General features: G+C 43.8%; 1 protein-coding gene and 1 long non-coding RNA gene across 7 annotated transcripts in view; one reads left to right on the forward strand and one right to left on the reverse strand.

Moving 5' to 3' along the window:
* LOC309831932 lies at nt 1–27,306 on the reverse strand. The gene is made up of 2 exons (XR_014297646.1): nt 27,172–27,306; nt 1–719 (listed from the first exon to the last, which is right to left on the reverse strand). It is a non-coding gene; the product is annotated as an uncharacterized lncRNA (long non-coding RNA).
* The window catches only part of QKI (QKI, KH domain containing RNA binding), a 143,683-nt gene continuing 142,657 nt past the window's right edge, over nt 26,632–27,657 (forward strand). For 3 of the 6 annotated variants that reach the window (XR_014297644.1, XM_082669305.1, XM_082669307.1), the window contains exon 1: nt 26,632–27,262. Coding sequence is in view for 4 of the 6 variants with exons in the window: in XM_082669305.1 (XP_082525431.1) it covers nt 27,121–27,262 (142 nt within the window). In the remaining 2 variants the exon portion in view is untranslated. The remainder of the gene's footprint in view (nt 27,263–27,657) is intronic. The other 3 variants (XR_014297645.1, XM_082669304.1, XM_082669306.1) reach the window with 1 other exon arrangement.

Raw genomic sequence — 27,657 nt, forward strand, 5'->3', positions numbered from 1 at the left:
TATAACATCATAAATAATGTATTTGTAATGTACATTTTTCTAATTGAAAAAATTTCAGCCATAGCCCCAAGTTACATGCATGATTTAACAGGAGATGAATAACATTTTAACTATGAAAAAAACCTCTGAAATAGTGCTGTTTCCTAACAAAATAGTGGTTTTAATCCTTGGTCCTGTACTTTCATAAGATTACAAACTGGAATGGTTTAGGTTACAGGCACCAGAATAAGTTAGTTGACTTTTTATTGCTATAGCACTTTCAACTTGGAAGGCACCTTTCAATCTATCCTGGCATTTGTTCCTCACGTCAGCCACAGAAGGCAGGCGTGGGTTTGACCGAGAGCTTCATCCTTTAGCCTAAGGTCCCCCTCACTGGGGAGCTGAGAAAGAAGGCTGACCCTCCGTGCTTTGACTGCCTCTGACCCTTACTCATATCTGGGGACACCCCTCTCTTCTTGGAGAAAACTGCTTCTCTCTCACTGCAACCATCTTCTTCCAGTAGGGACGAGACAATCAAGGACTTGCCCCCATCCAGGCCCCCTCACCCAACCTGAGCGCACGAGAGGCTTTTCCTGGGACTTTTCAACTGGCGTCAGGCTTGGGGCGAGGAGGTGGGCGACTTTAGTCACGTTTTGTTTTTCTTCTTGTAGCAAAATTGTGAGATGCGGGGCGCAGGAGTTGCTGGTGGCAGTGTGTCCAACCACGTGTAGGAAGTCTGTCTGAGAATAGAAAAACAATATTCAGTGAGAAAAGAGAGAGTCTTGCTAGCATTCAGATTTCTGGTTCCAGTGGCTTTTGAGGCTCAGTTGCTTCTTTTCCATGGTTACTTGAGACTGTCAGTAAACACTTTTTTTTTTTGCTTAAACTATTTCCAGTTGAATTTATGTTCCTTAAAAGACCAAAGGAGTCATAACTAATGTATCTGCCCACAACATTACACTGCATGAGTTTATCATAATCCACTCTCATATCTGAAGGAAAAGGACTCAGTGAAGTTAAATAACTTATCCCAAATCTTACATTGAGGTGTTGATATAATTATGTCACTCCCCAGTATATGCTATTAGGACCCTATACGTGTAATTAATAAAGGTTCACATACACCATCTCTCTTGTCTTCTATGACAAGCCCTTGAAATGGATTGGACTTGGATAAGCATTGTTAGCCTTAATTTTGGATGAGAAAACTGAGGTTCAGAGACAGTAGGTGATTTCTCTCCTGTCAAACAATCAGCAAGCGACGGACCCACGTCTTCTGACCTGATGTCCAATGGTCCCTCCAACCACACCTCATGGTACATCTGCACATGCATACAAAACACACATAGACAGGCATGCACACCCAGGTTCATTTCAATCAAAAATGAAAATCGAATTCAGCAAAATAACTGTTCTTCTTAGGAATATTTTAAAGTGTTTTAAGATATTGCTGCTCAAAATTATTTGTACTTTTATTTCCTGCCGAAACGTTGGTTTAGGAACCACCTAACTCTTCTGCAGATCTAACTGTGATAAAATATTTTCCATTATCTTGAGTCTTGATAACATATAAATAGCTTGTACTTTGTCTCTTTTGGTTTTGATACCTAATGAAATGTGAAAAAGCAAGATGACACATAAAAGAAAAGCAGGGACTTCCCTGGTGGCGCAGTGGTTAAGAATCCGCCTGCCAATGCAGGGGACACGGGTTTGATCCCTGGTCCGGGAGGATCCCACATGCCACGGAGCAACTAAGCCCATGCGCCACAACTTCTGAGCCTGTGCTCTAGAGCTCGCAAGCCACAGCTACGGAAGCCTGTGCACCACAACTACTGATGCCTTTGTGCCTAGAGCCCATACTCCGCAACAAGAGAAGCCACCACAGTGAGAAGCCAACGGACCGCAACGTAGAGTGGCTCCCGCTCGCCACAACTAGAGAAAGCCCGCACGCAGCAATGAAGACCCATGGCAGCCAAAAAATAAATAAATATAAATAAATAAATTTATAAAAAAAAAAAGAAAAGCAAAAGATAACTAATTCAGAGATTAACTTTGGAAAAGCTCCAAAATTGGATCATGTAATTAGTTCACAGCCTTTGGTGGAATTAGATTTATTCAAACAAATTCCATTCACATAGTTTAGGAAGACTGAATGATTTGGTAGGTGAATTCTGCTTAAAATTAAGGATTCATAAGTCTTATTCCTCATTTTCTCTATATATCAACTGGTTTTAACAATCAAGAAAACCCAAGAACTGGCACTAAATTATTCACTGGAAAAACTGATGGTGGACACAAAAATGGTGGAAAAAAGGCCACAACAAAGCTAAATCACAGCCACTCTTCAAAAGACATGAACATTCCACGAAGGCAAGTAGCCAAGGATGGTAGGCTCCAAACTTGATCGCTTTGGTTGTCGTATCTTTGTGCAACACTGTACAGGGGTGAAATGAGCAAAAGGCTAGATAGGACCACTGGTTTTTACATTGTATTTTTTTGTTGTTGCAGGAAATCTAACATACAGAACCATCGAAGGTGAGATTGCTGTCATTGTAGGGGCGCGGGAAGGAGGCACAGAAGCCCAGGGCTCTGTCAGCCATTGGGCAAGGCAAACTCTATGGGGCTTTCCCACTTGAAGCATTTATTCCTCAATATCAGCTGCATTTAACCATATGTTTAAACATTGATTACAGTAATTTGACCATATCTTAAGACATTACTCAATGGAAATTCTTCCTTAGATGATGAAAATTCAGACCTAAGATTCAACAATGTAGATAACAACTAATCAATATAAACAAACCATCCAGTTGGGTAAGTCACCTAATCAAATGTTAAAAAGAAAATGTTTGGGTTTTTTTTTTTCACTGAATTGACTGGTTGTCTGTCTATATGGACAAAATAAAATGATTGTTTCATTGTGCAAATATTTCTCGGACAGTTTCCCCCCTGTTTACAAACCAGCTATTTTCAGACTCGTCAGTACATGTACACACTTTCAGAGAACAGAGGGAGACAGGTCAGGGAAGTTTTGAATTTGGCATTTAGCCAGAACACTTTTAAATTCAATTTGGATTTAGGCTCAGCTGTGAAGTGTGTGCCTCCGTGTAGGGCAGTAACAGTTTTAGATTGGAAAAATATCATGATGTGTAACAGCTGCCACTCCCAGCGCTTCCATGAAAACAGACTGGGCTGGTCTGCCAGTTCACATAATGTTTGAGAACTGTGTGCAAACATTCTGAAACAGGCAGTGTCATTAAACTTTGCAATGAGTTGGGTGAAGGTTTCAAGGATCAAATATTTGAGAAACAAAAATCATACCATGAGATAAACCCTTGTGAAAAATGAGACTGAATGCAAAATTGTTGTTTTTAATATTTCAGCTCTGAGTTAAGACTTCATAGAGATATTTTCATTTATTCCTTGCTGTTTTAATACAAATTCAGATCAGTTCTGGTTTGAGAAAAGATGATGTTCTGCTATGCTTTTCTATTTGCATGAAACTCCATGGTAATGAAGCTGAACTAGAGAAAAACAGAGGTTGGATGAAAGAGGAGGTCTCCAAGGTTTTGAGAGTGTAATTGCTGAGTTGCCTATATTTTGTGCGTATTTAGTTGTGTTTCAAAAAAGCAAATTAAAAATTATAAACTGTTTTCAAAATATATATACATATATATTTGAATTAATAAAAAATTCAAATGTTGTCTATATTTCTCCAAACATGACCATTTCTCTGACATTTTGCATGTTTTACTCTGATGTCAGGAGAGGTAGTGTCTCAAGACGATTTGCACACAGGTTTTCCATCCTTCCTTGGGCCTGAGCATTTCTGTGACCTTGGAGTAGTTTCCATGAAGTTCCTGTCAATCAGTAGACACCAAAGGACCTCCCTGACCAGGGACAAACTATTTTTCTTAACAGATTTTATTGCTGATTTCTTATTACATAATTAATTAATTTTATCATAGAAAATATAGCTCAGCAAAAATAATAAAGAAATAAATAATAACAAATAAAAATTCTTTCTTCTTAATCTTCCACACTAGAAATAATATTACTTTATCTTTGCCCATTTACGATTATTTATACAAAATAAATTCCCAGAAATTATAGCCCAAAGGCAAACAAAATTCTAAATCTCTCGAATATCTATTATTAAATGGCCTTGCAGAAATCTTCTATCAATTTATAGTATTATCATTAGATTATGAGACTGTTTCCTCGCTTTGATAACAGTGGCTTATATCATTAAGACATAGTTTTCAATTTTATAGCCAAAAAATAGTTTTTCTTTTCCTGGACAAACTTCTACACTGTACAGAGTTTGTCTTTGGCTTTCTCTACCCTGTTAGATGTTTCCTTTATGTGTTAGTGTCCTCTGCCACTGCAAAAATGTATCTCTGTTTCCCAGGGAACCCTGTTCTAGAACATTCTAGTGTATTCTAGTGTGTTCCTCTACAGGACACTGTTGCAAGGGCCTGAACAATAATTTCAGTCAGGACTTAACAACTGATAGCATCCTGCCATAATACATACATGTTTTTTAAAGGCTATAACCAATAGGAATTTTAAGAAGTAAAGTAGACTTGTGAGGAATGTATTTTTAGTCAAGGGAATCTTTCTTGGAGACCCTCAACTTACTGCAAGCAGCACATGGCCTTCTATGGTGGTTATATAAATGGCTGGCTCTCCTGTTTCCTGTTAAAGTGTTACTTAGATGTCAGTCTCAGCCTAGACCAGGTGCTGAGTGCCGGCCGGCTCCTTACACAAGGTCTCCCCAGAGCCTCTAGCAGCTTGAAGTATGGGCATTAGTTGGGCTTGAACCACATGCCATCAATAGGGGTAATAGTTCTGTATTTATTTATGCATAAATTGATGATGAAATTGATGTGTGTGTTTAACTTTTTTGATCAAAGCCATGCAGCATTCATTTTAAAACACTTACTGAATACTTACACTGCTTTCCTGAGCTTTATACAAAATGTCCTTCTGAAACACTTTCCAAGCAATGCTTTTTTCCCCCAGGGGGAATTTGGAACAATTTTGTGAACCTTTCACTAAATTTTTCTTTAAAACCTAGATACAGTTTCTTTAAACTTAGATATAGCCAAGTGCCTATTCATTCAGACAAGTAAGTAATAAATGACTATGAAATAATGCTGAGCTAATGCAATTCCCTGTCTTTGCATCAGGTGAAAGACAGTTAACAATTCCTGTGTGAACATTTTGTCTTCGTTTTTATTGATGAAACTGATTTAAAGACACTCTGGTTGTAAGCTAAGAATATGTAATGCTTAGATCATAACAATAGTTACATAAATAGACTACAGTCAATTATTATCTCGGCTTCTAATAACTAAGAATCAAGTAACTGGAGTTTTTTTTTTTTTGGTATGGGAAATAGGAGACTATGTTCTGTAATTTACTCTAATGTGAAATAAACAGATAAATATTAACAATTAACAACTTGTTTTCAGTGTCAAAAAAAGGTGTAGGGAAGTCTCCTCTGTGTCGAAAGGGGAGCTGGAGATCCACACTCTGCTCTCTGTCCCTTTGGCTAGAGCCGCAGCGAGGGCTGTGAGGGGCCTGAGGTGGGATTTCTCAACCTTTTTTATACCCTATGAAGATAGGTGACAAGAGCCAGGCCGAGTATTTCTTGAATTTATCAAGAATTTTCAAAAATGGCAAACATGATCTTAATCTTTTTGTATATTATGACTTACAAATGAAAATAAATACCAGGTGAGGGGTAATATTCTTTAAAAAAGAAAAAAGAACACTTTTAAGCCTAATACCCTGATGTCATTAGCAGGGCTTTGACCCACTGCTCTGGCATCCTGTGTTCACAGGAGAACAGAACAGAAGAGGAGTAAAAATTGGAAAGATGACCGTTTCTGGCAGTGTGATATTAAGGCCATTAATATGTCTGCATTTCAGTTCCAGTGTGCCCATATATTTATCTATTAAAATATCATAAGGATTACCTATAATTAAAGACGATTTAGAGTCTAAGCCATAACTAGATATAATTTCATGCAAACACATTTAGTGTGAATTCCCTTTAAAGTGGACTTAGCTAGCCTAATGAAAATATTATCTACCAGGCACTGAAAAGACAAGGAAAAAAAAAAAAGACGCTATATATGGGCAATACAATAAAAACGGTGACAATCTTCTCATGGATTCATACCCAGATAATCTGTATTGAAGGAATAGGTATAGAGCACTGCCTAAAAGAAAATGTTGGCCAGTTCTTTGTTTTCTAATAAACGGTTTATTTCCAATATTGAAACTCTGTCCTTAATTTTCTTCATCGCTGGGAAGAGCCGGGCGAGACCGTTCTCATTTTTCAATCATGTTTGATTTCACATTTGTACCGACATGACACATAGCTACATTTGCAACTCCAGACAGCAAAGATGAAACTTTGTTCCTGCTTTTGTGTTGAGCTGTACAATTTATTTCTCTGGCAACAGATCTTAAATCTCTCTTCCTCCCCCTCTCTCTTTTCTTCCTTTTCATGGGAACTGTTTGGTGAGCGCCGACAAAGCGCTGTGTGTGTTTTTTTCCCCTTTGCCTGGTTTCTGTGTCGGTGTGTGCAGGCACGCATTCATTAACGTAATGCCTCAACATCCAACAAGAGCGCATCATAAACCCGGGAGAAAAAGCCTCATAAATATTTAGATGCTCCTTCTACCTTCCAAACGAGAGTGAAAAAGAGTATTTCGTGAGGAGTTGGTCTGGGTTAATCTGCATGTGAATCAAGAAGAGGGACAAAAGGATGAAAAGGTGATGGAAACTCGAATACAAACCCTCTGGTCTCCAGGGGGTCATTCATCTTGTTCGTGTCAATACCACGGCGGGGCTTGGCTTTTTTCTGCGCATGAGCAAACAGAGCAGTTTCCAAAGACAGCGGGCAACGGCTGTGTGTGCTTTGTTCTACCTTGTAGTTTTCTAAGGAACGAAGTTGCTTTACACTTTATATTTGACTGATTTCTTCATTCTTCTTAGTTGCTGCTATACATAGGAACGATGCATCTCTATTTAGTGATGTATACAAATATACAAGACAGGAAGTCTGGACAAGATTTTTTTGTGTGGCAAAATATACATAAAGCTTACCATTGTAACCATTTTTAAGTGTGCAAGCCAATGGCATTAACCACAATCACAGTGTTGTGTAACCGCCACCACTGTCTACTTCTAGAACTTTTTCAACACCCCAAACAGAAGTTCTGTACGCATTAAACAACTCCAGACTCTCCCCTCCCCCAACATGAACAAGATTTTTTTTTCTTTTTAAATCCATCCCTAAAGTCCCACCGTGGCGTTAGAACTCCTGCCACTTGATTTTGGAAGGACTGGGGTGTGCACAGCAAGGGAGAGTGAAGGAAGGTAAAGATAAAGAAGTGAGATAAAGCTGGAAAAGTCTTTTCTTTTAAGTGAGATTTCACTGAGCCAATGAACTCAAAGCCTGGGAATGAAATGGGGAAAGAAAACTTGGTTGCCAAATGGCTAGTCTGGTTTTCACCAGAATGAAAGAAAATGACAGGGAAAAGTTTAGCAGCTTTTGAAAACTCTCCATTTTTATAAGGAATTGGTTTAAGTAAAATTTTCAAAATAAAATTTAAAGATAAAACCTCGTACTACCTGATATTATTCAAGACAAAAAAGTGGATTTTATATTTTATAGAACTATTCCACCAAATATTGGGGAATATACTGTATGTGACCAAAAAACTGAAGTGAAGGCCGGGAGGATAACCAAAAATTAATTTATATTGTTATTTCTCATTTTGCAAATCTCTGGGGTTGCAACTATGTTTTTTTAAATGAAAAACATATTTAGGTATTATTGGTCAAATTCCACTACAAGGCAACATATTATGCAGGAAATTTGCAATCCCAACCCCCAAATTCTCCACTTTAAGAAATTTTTAATATAACTTCAGTGCAATTTAAAAAATACAGTATCTTGTAATAACATATAATGGAAAAGAATCTGAAAAAGAATCTGTGTGTGTGTGTGTGTGTGTGTGTAAACTGAATCACTTTGCTCTACACCTGAAACTAACACAACATTGTAAGTCAACTATACGTCACTTAAAAAAAAAAAAATTGGGCAGTCCTGTTGAGACCATATGTGAGTGACTAATATTCTTTCCTCAGTGGGCTCATGCCTGCTACTTTCACTGATTATTTAAGGAATTTTAATATTTGATATAATGTGAAGATAGGATTATCAAGAGGACTTCAAGGCAGGTGTTGGGGGAGGGGAGAAAGCCTGTAGAGCCAGCGGCCCAAGGGAACTGGGGGAAGGGGCAAAGCTGGTAAACTGGGAACTCTCAGTCATTCTTACTATTTAATGGCAAAACGGTTTCTAATTAGCCTAACCAAAAAGGAGGTTCACTGACCAAGGTGACTGGGAAATATAAATCAGACATTAGCGAATGCAGGAGCTCAAACGATGTAGTAAGGAGGCATGCTGCCGTACTGGCTCTGCTCTCCTCTGTGCGGGCATCTTTCTTCTGCGAGCTCTCTCCATGTAGCAATTACCACCATGACCACTGCATCCCTAAAATATCTTCACCAACAACCCACCAAGAAGAGAGATCCTGTTTTCCTGAAGTTTCGGTGGGCATGGTGGCAATGATTGATTAGCCTGCCTAGGGTCAGGTGGGTCTGTGGGAAGGGCGGGGAGTCCGGTGTGTCCTGCCCATGATGGCGGAGGTATTAAGCCACACCAAAATCACACTACATTTCCCACATAGTGAGAGGTTCTTTAGGGAAAAGAGGAGGGGGGAAGGGGAAATATGCTGAGTAGACAACTATAGCTCCAAGTGTTCACTACAAAATCGATCCTTCACTGAGCTCACTGTATCTGAGTTGTATTGGTAAGGACTAGTTAGGCTGCCAGCCAAATGCATATTAATTTAAATACAATAAAACTGTTTTGTTTTTTTTTTTGCGGTACACGGGCCTCTCATTGTCGTGGCCTCTCCCGTTGCGGAGCACAGGCTCGGGACGCGCAGGCTCAGCGGTCAAGGCTCACGGGCCCAGCCGCTCCGCTGCATGCGGGATCTTCCCGGACCGGGGCACGAACCCGTGTCCCCTTCATTGGCAGGCGGACTCTCAACCATCGCGCCACCAGGGAAGCCCTGTTTCTTTTTTAGGTAACAGAATTGTGCAGGTGAAGAGGACCGTGACACGGCCTTTCTCCAGGCAGTGCTTTTGGGACCCACATCTTCAAGTCTCCATTCCTGCAGGCCCCAATGGGACAGATGATGGTGCAGGACATCCCTCAGCTCACATTCCAGCCACTAGAACTCAGTCATGGGGCCACACCTAACTTCAACAGTGGTGGGAAGTGTAGATTATCTGTGTGCCCAGGAAGAAGAGGAAATCATTTTAATGAACCACTACTGATCTTTGCCTCATCAGTCACCACCATCCTGCAAATGGGGTGCAAACCAGAGGCACTTGTAACGGCCTCATAATAGCAGTTATTTAGTTCTTACTACGTGCTCGGGGTTGTGTCAAGGGCTTTGCATATATCAACTCACACAGTCCCTCTCATCAACCTGAGAGTTGGGATGAGAATCCTGTTTGGAAGATGAAGAAGCAGAGGCACAGAGAGGTTGCAAAACTAGAAAGTGCTGGAGCCAAGATGTGATACAAACAGGTTAACGACCCAGGGGTGTTGGGGAGACTAACTAAGATGATGTTTGTAAAAGTCACACCCCGCACACAGGAAACAATCAGTGGAAGTCGTGAGGCTCCAGAAGGCTCTTTCCTACTGAGTCCACAGGACCTCTGCGGGGGCCTGGATCCCTTCATTAAATCAGAGCAATTGTTGAACCAACCAGGCTCGTGCCAGGGTGGGACCAGCCATCAAGGCTGCCTGCACACATCATCTTCCCAGCGGGACAGCCTCTCCCCAGTATCTGCACACCCTGCCCCTGTCCTTGGCCTCAGGCTGAGTTAGTAGCTCCCGGCTCCACATCCTGAAGGACTTCAAGCATAATCCCACTAAAAGCCCGTTACTTTGTAATTTTTAGTTTACTTGATCATTTTGCTACGGTGCAAACTTCTTGAATGCAGAGACAATCGCTCACTTTGTCTCAGAGACAATGCCTCACATCAATGCATGAAACAGAGTAAGGTGCCTACAAGTGGTAACTGGATATTGACAGTAATTCTAACTGCCAATGTGTATTGAGAAACTGCTATCTTCCCAGCATATTTTAAGGGCTTTATAATCATTGCCTCATTTTATCCTCACAGTAACACTCTAAAGTGCGTATTGTCAGGATCCCCGTTTCGCAGCCGAGGAGACTAAGCATTGCTTAGTCATGGTGTCTGCCCAGCTTCACAGCAGAGCTGGAGCATTCTATCACTGTATCACCTCACTGGGCCAGCTTTAATTTGGTGACGAAGAGACCCACAGCCTGCTCTATGCCAGAGTCGTGGAGACACCTGGGAGAAGCAGAGAAGCAATTGAAGAAGGTCGGGCAGGGAGTCCGGGGTGTGAGGGACAGTAAGGACAGACCCCAGGGCCTCAACCATGAGATGCTCCATTAGGGACTGTGGTGGCAAGTTGAAGGTCAGAACGAGCAGCCTCCAGCCTGGGAGAGAAGCTTTGGAGGGGAAGGAAGACAGGGCACCTTTGTCAGGGGGTCAGAGATCGGGCCTGGCCTCCCCAAGCGCTAGGGTAGCACCTCCACAACAGAGAAGGAGTCCCAGGGACCTGCACTTACCGGAGAGATTGATAAGAATGTTCGGGAAATATTCCAAATGGCTGACCCAGGTCTCCAGTGAAATGTAAATGAGGTCAGGCTCTGAATCCCTGCTGGATTTTTCTGAGATTCTCTGGCAACCTGTTAATTTTCAAAAATGACCTTTTGATAACGAAAACTCCTTTGTCCTTTTCCTAATTTGTGTTTGTTTTGGACGCAGCGGGTTTGAGAAGAGGTTGAGGGCTGCGCCATGCTGTGTGGCCCATGGGGGACAGGGTTGGTGGAGAACCACGGGAGGAGCTGGAAAGGAGAAGTGAGCAGCCTTAGTTCAGGGGCTTCCAAGGGGGAGGAAGGCAGGGGCTGGGGCTGAGGGGCTGCGGCCGGGCCGCTGGCTTGGGTTGCAGGGGGACGGAGGGAGCTGACAGTTCTTTGGCTACTTCTAGAACTTAACTCTCAGACCCAAGAAGCATCTGTGTGTCACACCCAACTTCACTTTGGCATTAGGGGAAACCAGTGCACACAACCTCTTTAGTACAAGTGCAGTTTACATTAAATCAGGAAGGAAAGACTATAAGCTTTGCAAATCTCCTTTGTGAGGATTTCGGGATCAGAGACACCCAACAGCTGGAATCACCTGAGGCTTAGCATCGCAAAGGGGGAGCACTGGCCCCTGGACTATTTGGTCAGAACTGTTGGGCCTTGGAAGCTTCTGGTTGCTGTGCAGATGAGGCACAGGTAGAATAAGGTGTGAGGTTTAATTAGCACGAAGATCTTCTCCCCAGATCCGGGGCTTCCTTTTGACTCTCAGGAGGGAAAACAGATAGTGAATGACAGACTTTTTTAGTCTTGTGAGGTTGGCCACGAATTTAATTAGATTCCCATAAGAAATGACAGGTCTGAGGATCCTTTTATTTTTTCTTCTCTGAAATGCTTTCTAGTATTTTCCTATGGTTAACGTTACATGGAAACCAGGACCTTTTCTTCAACAATGTAGATTTTGCAAACAGTTGCAATAACAGCACAAAATCTGAAAGCCCTCTTGAGCCACCTCCAACCAGCCTGAACTTGAGGGCACAGGGGAAGAGCAGAGCCACGTAAGCACTCTGGGGTTGAGAGAGAGCTGAGCTAAAGGCTGAGCTAGCAGGCGAGGAGTGGTACTTTTGTGTTTAGAACTTGAAAAATAGTGAGCTATTAAACTCACTTCCTAGGAAACTTGCCTTTTGGAAATTGTTTCCTTGTACTCTTTTCTTTCTTGTGCAATTCCCCTTTACTGCTTATAGAATGACATCGTTAATGAATGCTGTGCAAGCAAAGCTGAGACGACTGAAGACTGTCAAATGAAGGATAAATGACAATGACAAGTCTTATGTTAAGTATTTTTTTAAAAAGCTATATTTGCTGGAAACCCAGCAAAGTTTCCCATCCAGAAAGTGCAATGATAGACATTAAGGACAAAGTTATGGGATATGTGCATCATGGTGCTAATATGCATACATTATGTTATGAATAAAAAATTCTGTCACTTCGAACAAGCAAGTTTCAAGATTAAAGTAACTCATGGCACCTCCTAGACTCTGTGTGGAGAGGCTGTTGGGGGCATAGGAAGTGACCCTCTGACCAAGATGACAGAGAAAATGGGAGAAGGCAGAGGCAGAGAGGCAAGCTATTGAACTGGAGACTGAATGGGGGAGGGGAAACACCAGAGAGAGCGCCAAGCCCTGAGCCCAGATTTGTGTCATTTGCACGACAGCTCAGTGATATGGCCAAGGTTTTGCTTTGGGAGAATCTGGCCTGAATATAGGTGACTTAAGTTTTTTGCTGTGGTCTACAGCATGACCCTCACTTAGTGCATAATTGTTGTATACAAGTTACAACAAGCCAGTTTTGTAAAAATAGATATCCAGAGGAAAATTCTTATCAAGCCCTTATAACGTCAGGGATCCAGTTATAGTTCAGGTTGAATCACACCCCCTAGGAATCTATTGATAACTCTGGCCCTCTTGGTAACAAGAAAACATATGATGCAAATGTAAATTGTGTTCAACATTAGTATTACAACGGGTATGTGATTCACTGTGAAGCTAGACTCATAAAACTGTTTATTTGAAAGATTCTTTTTTCCTTTCAGCTGCCTTGATTTAATTGTGTGTCCTGGCCTTCACTCTGAAATGAGGTACTGAAAATCATTTGGCTACCTTGAAAACCTCTAAGAGAAAGTGTTGGCTCCATTGGTAAATTTTCTGGAGGCTATACACACAGCCTGGGGCTGGGTGGTGGTGACAGATCCCAGGGCAGTGGTCTCAGAGATCTAGGCTTGCTGAAGCTGAGGCTTCTGGGGGTTCCCTTGGAGAGATCAAGTTCACCTCAGGGAAGGCCCTGGGAAGCCAGAGCTGTCACTGTCTTCTAGTTGCTTCATATGTGACCTAATAAACTGACTTGCAGGAGCCACTTGTGAGTATCCGAACACTGGACTCCTCCCACCCCACTTGGTGATTTTAAGTTCCTCAAAACATGAGCTATTTTTTCCCATGGTATCTGACTTTAAAAAAAAAAAAAAAAAAAGGTGGGGGGATGTTCATTGCTTTTCTTACCAATGTCTGCTGGGACATAAGAAAGCATGGTTTTAGAAGAAGATATAACAATTATAAATATATATGCACCCAACATAGGAGCACCTCAATACATAAGGCAACTGCTAACAGCTCTAAAAGAGGAAATCGACAGTAACACAATAATAGTGGGGGACTTTAACACCTCACTTACACTAATGGACAGATCATCCAAAATGAAAATAAATAAACAGAAGCTTTAAATGACACAACAGACCAGATAGATTTAATTGATATTTATAACACATTCCATCCAAAAACAGCAGATTACACTTTCTTCTCAAGGGCACATGGAACATTCTCCATGATAGATCACATCTTGGGTCACAAATCAAGCCTCAGTAAATTTAAGAAAACTGAAATCATATCAAGCATCTTTTCTGACCACAACGCTATGAGATTAGAAATCAATTACAGGGAAAAAAACGTAAAAAACACAAACACATGGAGGCTAAACAATACATTACTAAATAACCAAGAGATCACTGAAGAAATCAAAGAGGAAATCAAAAAATACCTAGAGACAAATGACAATGAAAACATGACGATCCGAAACCTATGGGATGCAGCAAAAGCAGTTCTAAGAGGGAAGTTTATAGCTATACAAACCTACCTCAAGAAACAAGAAAAATCTCAAATAAACAATCTAACCTTACACCTAAAGGAACCAGAGAAAGAAGAACAAACAAAACTCAAAGTAAGCAGACGGAAAGAAATCATAAAGATCAGAGCAGAAATAAATGAAATAGAAACAAAGAAAACAATAGCAAAGATCAATAAAACTAAAAGCTGGTTCTTTGAGAAGATAAACAAAATTGATAAAGCTTTAGCCAGACTCATCAAGAAAAAGAGGGAGAGGACTCAAATCAATAAAATTAGAAATGAAAAAGGAGAAGTTACAACAGACACCACAGAAATACAAAGCATCATAAGACTCTACTACAAGCAACTCTATGCCAATAAAATGGACAACCTGGAAGAAATGGACAAATTCTTAGAAAGGTATAACCTTCCAAGAAGGAACCAGGAAGAAATAGAAAATATGAACAGACCAATCACAAGTAATGAAATTGAAACTGTGATTAAAAATATTCCAACAGGGGCTTCCCGGGTGGCACAGTGGTTGAGAGTCCACCTGCCGATGCAGGGGACACGGGTTCGTGCCCCGGTCCGGGAGGATCCCACATGCTGCGGAGTGGCTGGGCCCGTGAGCCATGGCCGCTGGGACTGTGCGTACGGAGCCTGTGCTCCGCAACGGGAGAGGCCACAGCAGTGAGAGGCCCGCATGCTGCAAAAAACAAAACAAAACAAACAAACAAACAAAAATATTCCAACAAACAAAAGTCCAGGACCAGATGGCTTCACAGGTGAATTCTATCAAACATTTAGAGAAGAGCTAACACCCATCTTTCTCAAACTCTTCCAAAAAATGGCAGAAGAAGGAACACTCTCAAACTCATTCTATGAGGCCACCGTCACCCTGATACCAAACCAGACAAAGATACTACAAAAAAAGAAAATTACATACCAATATCACTGATGACTATAGATGCAAAAATCCTCAACAAAATACTAGCAAACAGAATCCAACAACACATGAAAAGGATCATACACCATGATCAAGTGGGATTTATCCCAGGGATGCAAGGATTCTTCAATATACGCAAATCAATCAATGTGATACACCATATTAAGAAATTGAAGAATAAAAACCATATGATCATCTCAATAGATGCAGAGAAAGATTTTGACAAAATTCAACACTGGTTTATGATAAAAACTCTCCAGAAAGTGGGCATAGAGGGAACCTACCTCAACATAATAAAGGCCATATACGACAAACCCACAGCAAACATCATTCTCAATGGTGAAAAACTGAAAGCATTTCCTCTAAGATCAGGAACAAGACAAGGATGTCCACTCTCACCACTATTATTCAACATAGTTTTGGAAGTCCTAGCCACAGCAATCAGAGAAGAAAAAGAAATAAAAGGAATACAAATTGGAAAAGAAGAAGTAAAACTGTCACTGTTTGCAGATGACATGATACTATATATAGAGAATCCTAAAAATGTCACCAGAAAACTACTAGAGCTAATCAATGAATTTGGTAAAGTTGCAGGATACAAAATTAATGCACAGAAATCTCTAGCATTCCTATACACTAATGATGGAAAATCTGAAAGAGAAATTAAGGAAACACTCCCATTTACCACTGCAACAAAAAGAATAAAATACCTAGAAATAAACCTACCTAGGGAGACAAAAGACTTGTATGCAGAAAACTATAAGACACTGATGGAAGAAATTAAAGATGATACCAACAGATGGAGAGATATACCATGTTCTTGGATTGGAAGAATCAATACTGTGAAAATGACTATACTACCCAAAGCAATGTACAGATTCAATGCAATCTCTATCAAATTACCAACGGCTATTTTTACGGAACCAGAACAAAAAATCTTAAAATTTGTATGGAGACACAAAAGACCCCGAATAGCCAAAGCAATCTTGAGGGAAAAAAATGGAGCTGGAGGAATCAGACTCCCTGACTTCAGACTATACTACAAAGCCACAGTATAATCGAGACAATATGGTACTGGCACAAAAACAGAAACATAGATCAATGGAACAAGATAGAAAGCCCAGAGATAAACCTACACACCTATGGTCAACTAATCTATGACAAAGGAGTCAAGGATATACAATGGAGAAAAGACAGTCTCTTCAATAAGTGGTGCTGGGAAAACTGGACAGCTACATGTAAAAGAATGAAATTAGAACACTCCCTAACACCGTATACAAAAATAAACTCAAAATGGATTAGAGACCTAAATATAAGACTGGACACTATAAAACTCTTAGAGGAAAACATAGGAAGAACACTCTTTGACATAAATCACAGCAAGATCTTTTTTGACCCACCTCCTAGAGTAATGGAAATAAAAACAAAAATGAACAACTGGGACCTAACGAAACTTAAAAGCTTTTGCACAGCAAAGGAAACCATAAACAAGATGAAAAGACAACCCTCAGAATGGGAGAAAATAGTTGCAAACGAATCAACGGACAAAGGGTTAATCTCCAAAATATATAAACAGTTCATGTAGCTCAGTATTAAAGAAACAAACAACCCAATCCAAAAATGGGCAGAAGACCTAAATAGACATTTCTCCCAAGAAGACATACAGATGGCCAAGAGGCACATGGAAAGCTGCTCAACATCACTAATTATTAGAGAAATGCAAATCAAAACTACAGTGAGGTATCACCTCACACCAGTTATCATGGGCATCACCATAAAATCTACAAAAAACAAATGCTGGAGAGGGTGTGGAGAATAGGGAACCCTCTGGCACTGTTGGTGGGAATGTAAACTGATTACAGCCACTATGGAGAACAGTATGGAGGTTCCTTAAAAAACTAAAAATAGAATTACCATATGATCCAGCAATCCCACTACTGGGTATATACCCAGAGAAAACCATAATTCAAAAAGACATATGCACCCCAATGTTCATTGCAGCACTATTTACAATAGCCAGGTCATGGAAGCAACCTAAATGCCTGTCGACAGACAAATGGATAAAGAAGTTGTGGTACATATATACAATGGACTATTACTCAGCCATAGAAAAGAACGAAATTGAGTCATTTGTTGAGATGGATCTAGAGACTGTCATACAGAGTGAAGTAAGTCAGAAAGAGAAAAACAAATACTGTATATTAACGCATGTATGTGGAACCTAGAAAAATGGTACAGATGAACCGGTTTGCAGGGCAGAAGTTGAGACACAGATGTAGAGAACCAACATATGGACACCAAGGGGGGAAAGCCGCGGTGGGGTGGGGATGGTGGTGTGCTGAATTGGGCAATTGGTATTGACATGTGTACACTGATGTGTATAAAACTGATGACTAATAAGAACTGCTGTATAAAAAAATAAATAAAATAAAATTCAAAAATTTTTTAAAAAATTAATAAACTGGCAAAAAAAACCAAGCATGGTTTTGCTGAGCAGGCAGGTGGGGCAGACGCCCCTGTCCCTTCACTCAGCTGTGCCTGCTGGTTGAGCCTCCCATGCTGGGGGCTGGAGAAAGCCCCTTACCTGGCATACCGCAGCCCAACAGCTGCCCAGACCTCACGTTTTAAACCCTGGGTCAGCCCTTAACTGTCAGTGTGAGAACGACGCAGGGAATCGTGGGAGCTCCTGCAGGTCTGGGAAGGCGGTGCCTGTCTGCCCCAGGCCTGGCCCCTCCAGAAGGCAGGATCTTCCCAGCTCCCTCCACTAACTGCTAGCTCAGGTGTTTATGAGACAGGGATGGGAGGGAGGCCGCCTCTCCTTTTCCACATTTGCCCCACTACTACAGAGCTGTTTCTACCGTCCGGCCGCTGAAAACTGGGTCTTGGAGAGCATGGAGGCCCCGCGCCAGCTTTGGATCAGCCGTTGCAGCTGACACCCCAGCCAGCCTGGGATCAAGGCTCCTTTTCATCAAGTTATTTGTCCTTTTACTTCCTAGTGTCAGCAGTCCTGGGAACAGGAAATGGTTTTGTGCAATAGGAAGTGGCAGGAAACTGATGACTAACTACTTTTGAGCATTGTGGATACAATTTCAACGTAAAGAGAGATATTTACACACATTCCAAGACACACGTGCATTGAAATGAGAGCTATATCCAGGCCTTACTCTTTTCAGTTTTTAAAATGATACTGTTTACTGACAGCTTACTGTGCTCCAGGGATTTTGCTAGGCACTTCATATTCATTCAGTCACATAATCGTGACCACATCCTTAGGTTGCATTGTCCCATTTTATAGCGGAGAAGAGAGAGTCAGAGGTAGTTGAAGTAGTTTCTGGTAACTGCCAGGTCTAGACTCTTGTGCTCAGCTGCCTCCTCTAAGGACCAGCAAACTCTTCAGGGTGAATATTTTAGGGCTTGTTTCATTGCTTGGGGTTTAAAGATAATTCATCTATGTCACCCGTGAGAAAAGCATTCCTATGGCTTGGCAGGTCGTAACGTAGCTGGGCAAGGTATTATGATTTCATATCTTCACTGTGCAGAGGGAAATACTTCTCAGACCCCCGTTGTCTGAGCCTAGAGATGAAAGGCCTCCTTCCCCCACTAGGCTCAGCGCTAGCATCCCTGACAGCGACATGGCCAGCCCCTCCCATCCCACTTGGTATCCGCTCTGTGCTCTAGACTGGTTGATTAAGTGAAAGTGTGCCTTCATGAAATCAGGCACCGGACCAGCTGAAATGCTGAAACCTGAGGGAGAGGAGAAAGTCAGGTCTGGCTATTAGTCCCTAGAGGTAAAGGAACCTGGAGCAGAGAAGGGCCTGTTGCTTCTGCCCACCAGCAGCCAGGCCGCTGGAGAGGAAGCTGGTACTGGAGGGGGAGGTGGATTATTGCTGGCATGTCAGCTGATGGGACGGCTTACAAGACCACCTCTGAACTCCGTGAGCCCAAGTCTTTCTTCTCTTTCCTCATTTCACAATTTAACAGTTTAGTGTTCTTGATTCCCTCCTTATATTCTTTCTTCTCTTTTAATAGCTTTACCTGGACAGAGAGATGACACTAGCAGGAGAAAACCCCATCCCACTGTCTGCCACAGTGCCAGCATGCAACTTCCCACTACTACTTAATTCCAGGCTCACACTATAAATACAGGGCACCCGTTTTAGAACCACTGAACAAAAAGTGTTACTCATTTCACTACGCTACATTTTACTTCCACCTAAAAATGATGCTTACTGCCAACGGATATGGAGAAAATGTCAGTGTAATTAATGCTAGTTAATCAAGTTGGTGGCCCTTGAAGATCTATAAAAGGTAACTGTAACACATTTTTACAGATGGGCTTGGACAGAGTATTTAGGAAATAGTAAATGCTGGCATCATCAGTATGACCTGGACAGTTCAGCCAGGGAACGTGAATGGCTATATAGGACTGGGGAGAAAGCTGAGCGGGGTACTTCTTCGATGTGAAATATAAAGAGTTTACCATAGAGAGGATGATTAATTATTTTTCAGTTCTGGCAACAACCTGTTTATTAAAACATTATTTGGTGGAAAATAGAAAGTAAAACTGAAGACTTTAGTATTTCATTGTAATCTGGTAAACATGATTTTCATAAAGCTTCCTTCTAAATTTGGATATGTGCTCAAAGAACTTATACATACTTTAGACAAAAAATTATCCACTTTAGCTGCAGTTAGTAAAAACTAGTAAACTCAAGTTTAAAATATGAAATAACCAACCTCCTAATACATAACTAAGCTGACACAAATAGAGGTAATATTGAAAATGTTAACAACTGGTATGGCAGATGCACAAATGACCCGAGAGCGTGCTGGCCGGGTGGGAACAGGATGCCAGGTGCCATGCCTTTGGTTGCTGGGTCAGGGGATTCTTGGGGGCTCTGGAGAAAGGGCTGGGAGGTGTGGCTAAGAGCTAACAGCGGTAACTATGCCCTAAGGGGTGTTGAGTATCAGTGCTGTGAATAAATTGCTTCTTTTTTAGTGTACTTAGAAAATTTTTTTTACTAATAATTGCTTTTACTCTTATGTCTAAATAAATAATAAAGTTAAAGTGATTCTGATCAAATATCATTGCTATACAAGCCCCTTCAATAGTAAATTAAGAGGTACTCATTTTCTGACCTGTTATAGATGCAGGGGACTACGGACGCTCTGGACCCATTGCCCCAAATAGTATGTTTCCTGCAGAGTAAGACCTATCTCACACTCCAGGAACCACTGCGTCACACTGCAAAAGCTCTTCACACAGGGACAGACACTGAGGCCCCTCCCTCCACTCCTGTTTTCCTGGTCACTGAGGGCAAGGATTTTCAGATGCTACTATTTACTCAGGTTAGTATTCCAGGCTGTGAGGCGCTTACACAGCTGCCTGCCATGTCTAGAACCCAAATATGTCTGTGTTTCTTTTTTCTTTCATTCATTCAAACAAGTAATTATTGAAAGTAGATCACTTGTAAAGCATTTAAAGAGCAGAAAGAACAACAGGCCTGGATTCTACCCTCCAGGAATTTTTATGTTCTCCTAGTATAAGTTTTTCCACTGGGAACTCTAGATGCAATTTTTTAGTGCTCCACTTTTATTAAATTGTAATATGTTTTAAAAAAGGGACAAGATTTGGTTTTAACACTTTAGAAATTATGAAAATAAGATTTTCAGTCAAATGTATTATATTGTCTACAGGAAACAAAAATTCATATACAATTTTTTTTATTTTAATAAGGAGTGCAAAATTGGACACCTACGATTTTAGAATACATTTCTTATTGCCATTGCATGACCACCCATCTGTACACAGGGTTATCCTAAGCACAGAAATTAAATTCCAACAAAGTATTTGCAGATGTGGATGAAAACATTTTATTCAGAGTCACGGAATTTTAGAACTTCTAAAGACTTCCAAGATCACTCGGTTCAAATCTCAGAGACTGAGCTCCTTACTCAGTGTCACACAGCTCCTTAGGCTACAACTAATAAAGCTTTTCTATACCCAGCACAGCATTCTTTTCTCTACATGACACCAGCAGTGTTTCAATTAGATATGAGAGCTTAATGTTTGAAAAGATTCAACAACATCACTGGTTAGAAAAAGACAGACTTACAGATGACAGTATTTTAGCCATGAAAGGACACAGATCTCAGAGCACCCAAATTTAACTTACAGAGGGGCCAGCAGGGCTCCGTAAGTCACCCAGGACTTGGAAGGACTGGTCTGAACGTTGTTCCCAGCATTTACTAGCTGTGTGATGAGTCATGTCATTCTGTTAACTCTCTGAGCCTTCGGTTCTTCGCTGTGAAACGGGAATAAAAATGAACTCAGAGCTGCAGTGTACTCAGTGAGATAGTAACTGAAGTGCTTGACAGTTCCTAGGGGCTCGGTAAGTGTCAGTCCTCTGTCCCCCTGGTCCCACTGGGAACTTGGTTTAGAAAGCGTGAATAGAGAGAAAATGCTGGAAAAACAGAACATTTAGGCTATCAGTTGAATTTCAATAAAGGATAATGGCATTTGACTAAATGGCTGGGACATGGGTAGGCACTTCTCTTGCTCATAAATTGTTTACTCACATTAGTTATTTAAAAATAACGCATAGATTATGAATCAAACAGTATCTGTTTAATATGTCAAAAAAATCTAATCACAGACTCATCCTGAAGGAACCAGATCCTAAAGGAAAACAAACAAACAACAAATGAATCCAATCCAGGGAAACACTATGGAAACTGTTTTGCAATCCTAAAACCATGAATGTCTGCAAGGTGATCAAAACAAAATGCATATTTACTTGTCTCATATTCCTATAATTAACAGACAATTTTTTTAAGTTAAAGTTTCTGTTTAAATAAGGAATGAAGATTGGATTACATGGCACAGGGGCCTGCATCCTGGCTGAGAATGTTTTTGCCTCTAAAGGTTCATTTAGGGTCAAATGAGTAGAAACCTGACACCCTCGGTTAACATTTCACCCCAAGCAGTGGTTTAAACTCAATGTTAGTATTACATCTGCAACCATCATGTTAGTGGTTTAAAAAGGCAGCACAGTTACCATTAGATGCGAGCAGTGCCTTTCATTTTACAAATGCTGTATTTACACTAAGAGACATAGATATAGCCTCACGGAGGGGAATCCATGGTACTATTTTATTGATGCATTTCTTTGTATTAAAAACAATTCCCAAGGCTCTTCTCTATGAACACGTTAGCTTGACATTCAAGGCCAACCACAATCTGGCACCTCCTACTCTTTATGGAAACTCCTACCCTAAAGCCTATACTTTCCCACTTTCCAAGCTTTCCTTGGTGTCCTCCCTCAGCTCTGTTGCTCTTCCTCAAGCAGCAGAGCCGACCCAGCTCTCCGTGCGGTCTTGCTTTGCTTTCCAGGCCTGGAAGCTAGTGCTCATTTCCATTCTTAAGGTCTTTTGTCTTAAGCATCTACTTTTATTAGTTAACTTTTCATATGTATGTGATATTAACTCCCAGCTTAGTCTGTATGTGCGTTAGGGTTAATGACAGGTATTTAGATATAACAGGGACTCAAGTATTTGTTGATTAAAATAGTCACACTTAAAATGTGTCATTTTCAACCTTTTAAACAGTACCTGATAAGCCATCTCACCAATTCAAAAGGGTACTCAAGAAATCTTTTCAGACAATAAACAAACATTTACTTCACAAGGATAACGGGAAAGGCCCATTCCCTTTCAGGAAAATCTAAGGATTAAGACTTTTAAAAAGAACATTTGGGACAAAAAGCCATCAAAGACTGATGCTTAAGTCCAAGAAATATTTTAGTTCCCGTAAGAACTCCATGGTGCTGAAGAAAAACATGTTTGGAATACTATAATTTTCTATTTTTAAATGTCAAGAATGGCAATAAACAAATGAAGCCAATCAAATTTAAGAGAACAGAAAGTGTATTTCCACTCGTGGTTAATTACTGATATTCGACGAGGAACCATTTTTAGTGTAATATATTAGATGACAATTTCTCACAGTGAAAAAAGTTCTAAGGATCTTCAAATGGGAGCTAACCCATACATATATTGTAAGTCACTATGTAACTTATGAATACATTGTAACTTATGAATATCATAAAAATGACTTTTTTGTAATAATGTAAAGTCTTTCCACATTAATTTTTAGGTTTTTAAGCTCCTGGAAGGCAAGTGATGTATCCCAAGAATTTCTGTGTTCCTCACTGCACTTGTCATTTGTTGGGTAATTAATGGTGTGATATATGCCTAAAATGACCAAGGTAGGAGTTTGAGAGAGAAAAGGGAGAGATATTGTGGATACCTGCAGACAGGTGAGAAGCCTCGCCCTGTGCGGATCCAGTTCTGCCCTGTATAGGACCAGCTACTTACTATTCTCAAGCATCAGCCATCTCTCTTCTGAAATCTGGCTATTCATGCCCACCTCAAATGTTTGCTGTACAGATTAGAAGAAATAATGTAGGTAAGGGTTTTGCACAGTTCAAGTACTTAATACTTTTTTTGGAACATTTTTTTAACGTGCCTATATGTACCACGCACTCTTCTAGGTGTTGGGAATTCTAGATAGAACAAATTAAAGTATTTCCTCTCATGGAGCTTACAGTGTAGGGGGAGGGGACAGACAAATTTACCCATAGGTAGAACATGTCAGGTGGAAATACAAGCTATGAAAAAAAATTAAAAGGGGGGGTGGGTAAGCAGATAGAATATGGAAGGTGTGTGTTTCTACATACATGCATATGCTATTTTATACAGACGGTGGTTAGGGAAGCCTTCTCTGATTAAGACCTGAGAAAGAGTGGGAGGGGGCTTGCAGATGTGTGGGAAAAACTCAGCAAGGAGAGGCATCACCAAGGCAAAGTCCTGGAATAGAAGGCCTGCTTGGCCTGTCTAAGGGAAGGGAAGGGGGCGGGACGGGGGGGGGGCAGGGTGGGAAGAGCCCAGGCTAAGGTCATCCAGGCAGCATGGGCCAGAGCACCTGGGACCCACAGGCCTCTGTAGGGGTAAACCACTGAAGAACTGTGAGCAGAGAAGTTATCTATGTATATTTGAAAAGGCAAAAGATAGTAGCTATCATCAAATGCTATAACTGTAAGTGATTTAATACATGGGAAATGAATACTGTCTATCACTGTTCTTTATCTTTTACTTGGTTCACCTAGATTTTAAGAACCGGTGAGCCATATGAAACTGCAGTTTCTATGGGTCAAAAATGGTGGAACATCATCATAAGTTCCAACCTTACAGGATACGGTTAGTAAAGGGGCACAGAACATGGATTTTAGAATAAAATATAAGTGGATTTGAATCCCAGATCCAGGCCTCATGAGCTACAGTCTTGGGCAAGTTACTTAACCTCCTTCTCCTTGGGTTTCCCCTTATGTAAAATGGGAATAAAAGCATAAGGTTAAAGCCACAAGGTTGAACTAACAATTAAATGAGATATACATGTAAAGCACTTAGCACAGGGCTTAGGAGCTTAATAAACAAGTGAGCAGATTAAGAAGGGAAACTGAATATTTTAAACTAGAGTCAAAAGAATCACTTAGTACCAAACCCCTTTACAACTACCTATCATTTAGCCAGGTAGGGAGGTAGGATACCTTACACTAGTTTTCGAAATGACAACAGCTTTTTGGTCAAATTACTATTCCCTGCATTTACAAAATTCACCCTTTAACAGATAATTAGGTGAATACTCTATACCTCTGCTAACAGTGATGGATTTTGGTGAACTTAAAATATTTGAGTTAAATGTTTTTAACTTTGTCTAACAAAGCAATTCCATTTCCTCTATCAAAGCAGCTTAATTTTAAAAGCGAACTCACTTTCTGCTTTTTAAACGGACAGGCCAGTAGTTACTTGCCAGAGTTTTTGTTTGAAATTCATTTCGTAGTTTCAATACAACTCAAACTTAGAAGTGTTCTTCAGAATTTGTTTGAAGCAAAATTTCCGCCCCCCGCAAAAAACCCACTAAGTTCTCACTTAAGTTAAAACACAGTTGACATGATTATAGACATGAAATAGATATTTCAGCCACGTGTCACGCTTACAAGGGTCAGTTTGATGTTAAATAATTTTGTCTACATTAATTGAACATGTCATAAAGGGCTTGCAATAAAATACAGATACAGACTTGGTGGTTGACATTACATAACCCAAATTTTCTGAACTGCAACTGCATTGTTGCAGTTCAGAAAATTTCCCCAAGCAAACCTAAATGTTTGAAATCGATTGTATTGCATGAAAAACCTCGTGCCCAACGTATGATTACTTCTGCAAGTTTGCAAATATGAGTGTTGACTTTCGCTTTTCCAACTAGGTACATGCTCGGTGTTTCGTCTCTTTATCGCGGCTTCATTTTGTTACTGGATACTGATGCCGTCACGAAGCGCTACATCACAAACAGCGTGCACGTTCCGCTCCCGACTTGGTACCGCCGGTGCTCACTCCTCACCGCAGCCTGGAAGAGCTGGATGCCGCAACAGAGCGGACCCGGGCCCGGAGCGCGCCCCCCAGCCCGGACCCACGACGCACGGCCACCGCCACAGCCACGCAGTCGGGGCGGCAAGGGGCGCCCACGCGAACCCGCTGCTCCTCCGGTTCCTTCCCGCCGCGTGGCTCTCGAAGCAGGACGAGACCGCTGGGACAGCGGGGGTCGTCGTGCGGGCCCACCAACGACACAGCGGCAGTCGGAGCCCATCGTGAACACGTCCTGCGCAGGAGGACCCAGGGCCGCAGACACGTTACAGCGCAGTGCCGAGAGCCAAGACCCCGCTACTTCCCGCCCCCCGGGGTTCGATGGCCCGGCCACCTCGCGCGGGGGTCCCCGCACCAGGACCCCTGCGCTCGGAACGCCCCTCCCCGTCCCCCGCCCGGGGCCGCGCCCCCTCCCCGGCCCCGCCCCACGCAGGCGCGCGCAAGCCCCGCACCTCCCCCTCTGCTCCCGGGGCCCCGGCGGGGGCGGAGCGACCCTCGGAAGGGGCGTGGCCTCCGGCCCCCACGCACGCACGCGCTCTCAGGCCTAAGGCTACGTGTCGGGCCACGTGACGCCCAGCCCGAAAGTCCCCCGTGAAGCAACAGGACGATAAAAAAATTTGTTTGGGTGGGGGCGGCGGGGAGGGTGGTGGAGAGGCTTTTAAATAACTATAGTAACGGGGGTGAGGATAGGGCTGTGCGGCGGCGAGCGCAGCCCTGGCGCGCAGTAGCTCGTCCCGCTGGGAATCCCTCTCCCGTAACACTACAGCCAGACCGCGCCCGCCACATGAGCCGGCCCGGCGGCGGGGAGCGAGAGGCGGCGCCCCCCGCGCCCCCGCCCCAGTGGAAAGCACAGCCACCCAGCCCCCTCCCTCGTCTTTCGGCCCAGCACCGGCCCCTCCCTCCGCTCTCGCTCGCCCGGGGCGGCGACCCCGGCCCGGCGCCCAGGCCGGGCTCCTCGTGCTCCGCCTCCGTCACGCCGTGCGCCGCCGACCCTTCAGGCCGCCCACCCCGCCGGAGGGAGACGGCGCGGCGGCGACGGCGGCGGCGCCTGGGCCGGGGGGCTGCGGGGGTCGGCGGCGGCGGCGGCGGCGGCGGCGGCGGCGGCGGGAGGGGGAGGAGCGCGCCGGCCGGGCCCAGCTAACGGCCGCCCTGCTTGGCCCCGCCTGCCGCCCGCCCCCCGCCCCCGGCCCTCCCCGCGTCGCCGCCCCTCCCCCCGCGCCGCCGCCGCCGCCGCCGCCGCCGTTGGCAGCGCCGCCTGAACTGAGGCGAACTCCGCCGCCAAGTGAGTGAGGAGGAGGAGGAGGCGGCGAGGAGGAGGAGGAAGAGGAGGAGCGGAGTCAGAGCGCGGCGGCAGCGGCAGAGGCGGCCGCGGCGGAGACCAGCCCAGAGAGACCCCGAGCCCGCGGCAGAGGCGGCGGCTGAACGGGCGCGACCAGCCGAGCGAGAGGCGGCGGCCCGGCTCCTCTTCGTCCGGCGCCGAGCGGCCCGCGCCCGCACTCGGCCCGCGGAGACCCGCCTCCCGCCCGCCGGCCTCGTGAGCGACGCGCCGAGCCGGCGGCCGAGGAGCGGCGGCGGGTCGGGAGCGCGTCGGGCCGCGGGCGGAAAGTGCCTGCGGGGGCGGGGAGAGCGCGGTGAGCGCGCGGTCCGGCCGCCCCGGCGCCCGGCGCGGGAGCGGAGCGGAGCGGGACGCCGAGTCCGGAGCGGCCGGCTGCCGGGGCTCCCCGCCCCTCCCTCCTCTCCGGCGGCGGCGGCGGCGGGCGGAGTGAGCTGAGGAGCCTGGAATATGGTCGGGGAAATGGAAACGAAGGAGAAGCCGAAGCCCACCCCAGATTACCTGATGCAGCTGATGAACGACAAGAAGCTCATGAGCAGCCTGCCCAACTTCTGCGGGATCTTCAACCACCTCGAGCGGCTGCTGGACGAAGGTGAGTCGCCTCGCCGGCCCCTCGCGGCCCGCGCCGGGGCGGCGGCCCCTCTTCCCGGGACCCGACGCCCGCCGGAGTATGGGGAGGGCGGGAAGGTGGCCGGTGGGGACCGTGCGCCTGGGGACGGCGAGGCCCGGGCGGGGCGCGAGGAGGCGGCGCCGAGCTGGGCTCGCGGGGTGCGGCGGGCGGGCCCCGCCGGCGGGACGCCCCCCCGGACGCGGGGCCCCGGCTCCGGGACCCCTCACCGCCGGCGCCCAAGCGGGTGCGCTGGGGGAGGCTGCAGGGCCCCCGGCTCCCGGCCCGGCCTCTAGCACCGCGACGGCCCCGAGCTGCGCGGGCCTCCCGGGGAGCAGCCCGGCCTCGCCCGCCCTGCGCCCCGGGGGCGCCTGAAGGAC

Source organism: Grampus griseus (genome assembly GCF_964374135.1).
Source record: "Grampus griseus genome assembly, chromosome: 13".
NCBI lineage: Eukaryota > Metazoa > Chordata > Mammalia > Artiodactyla > Delphinidae > Grampus > Grampus griseus.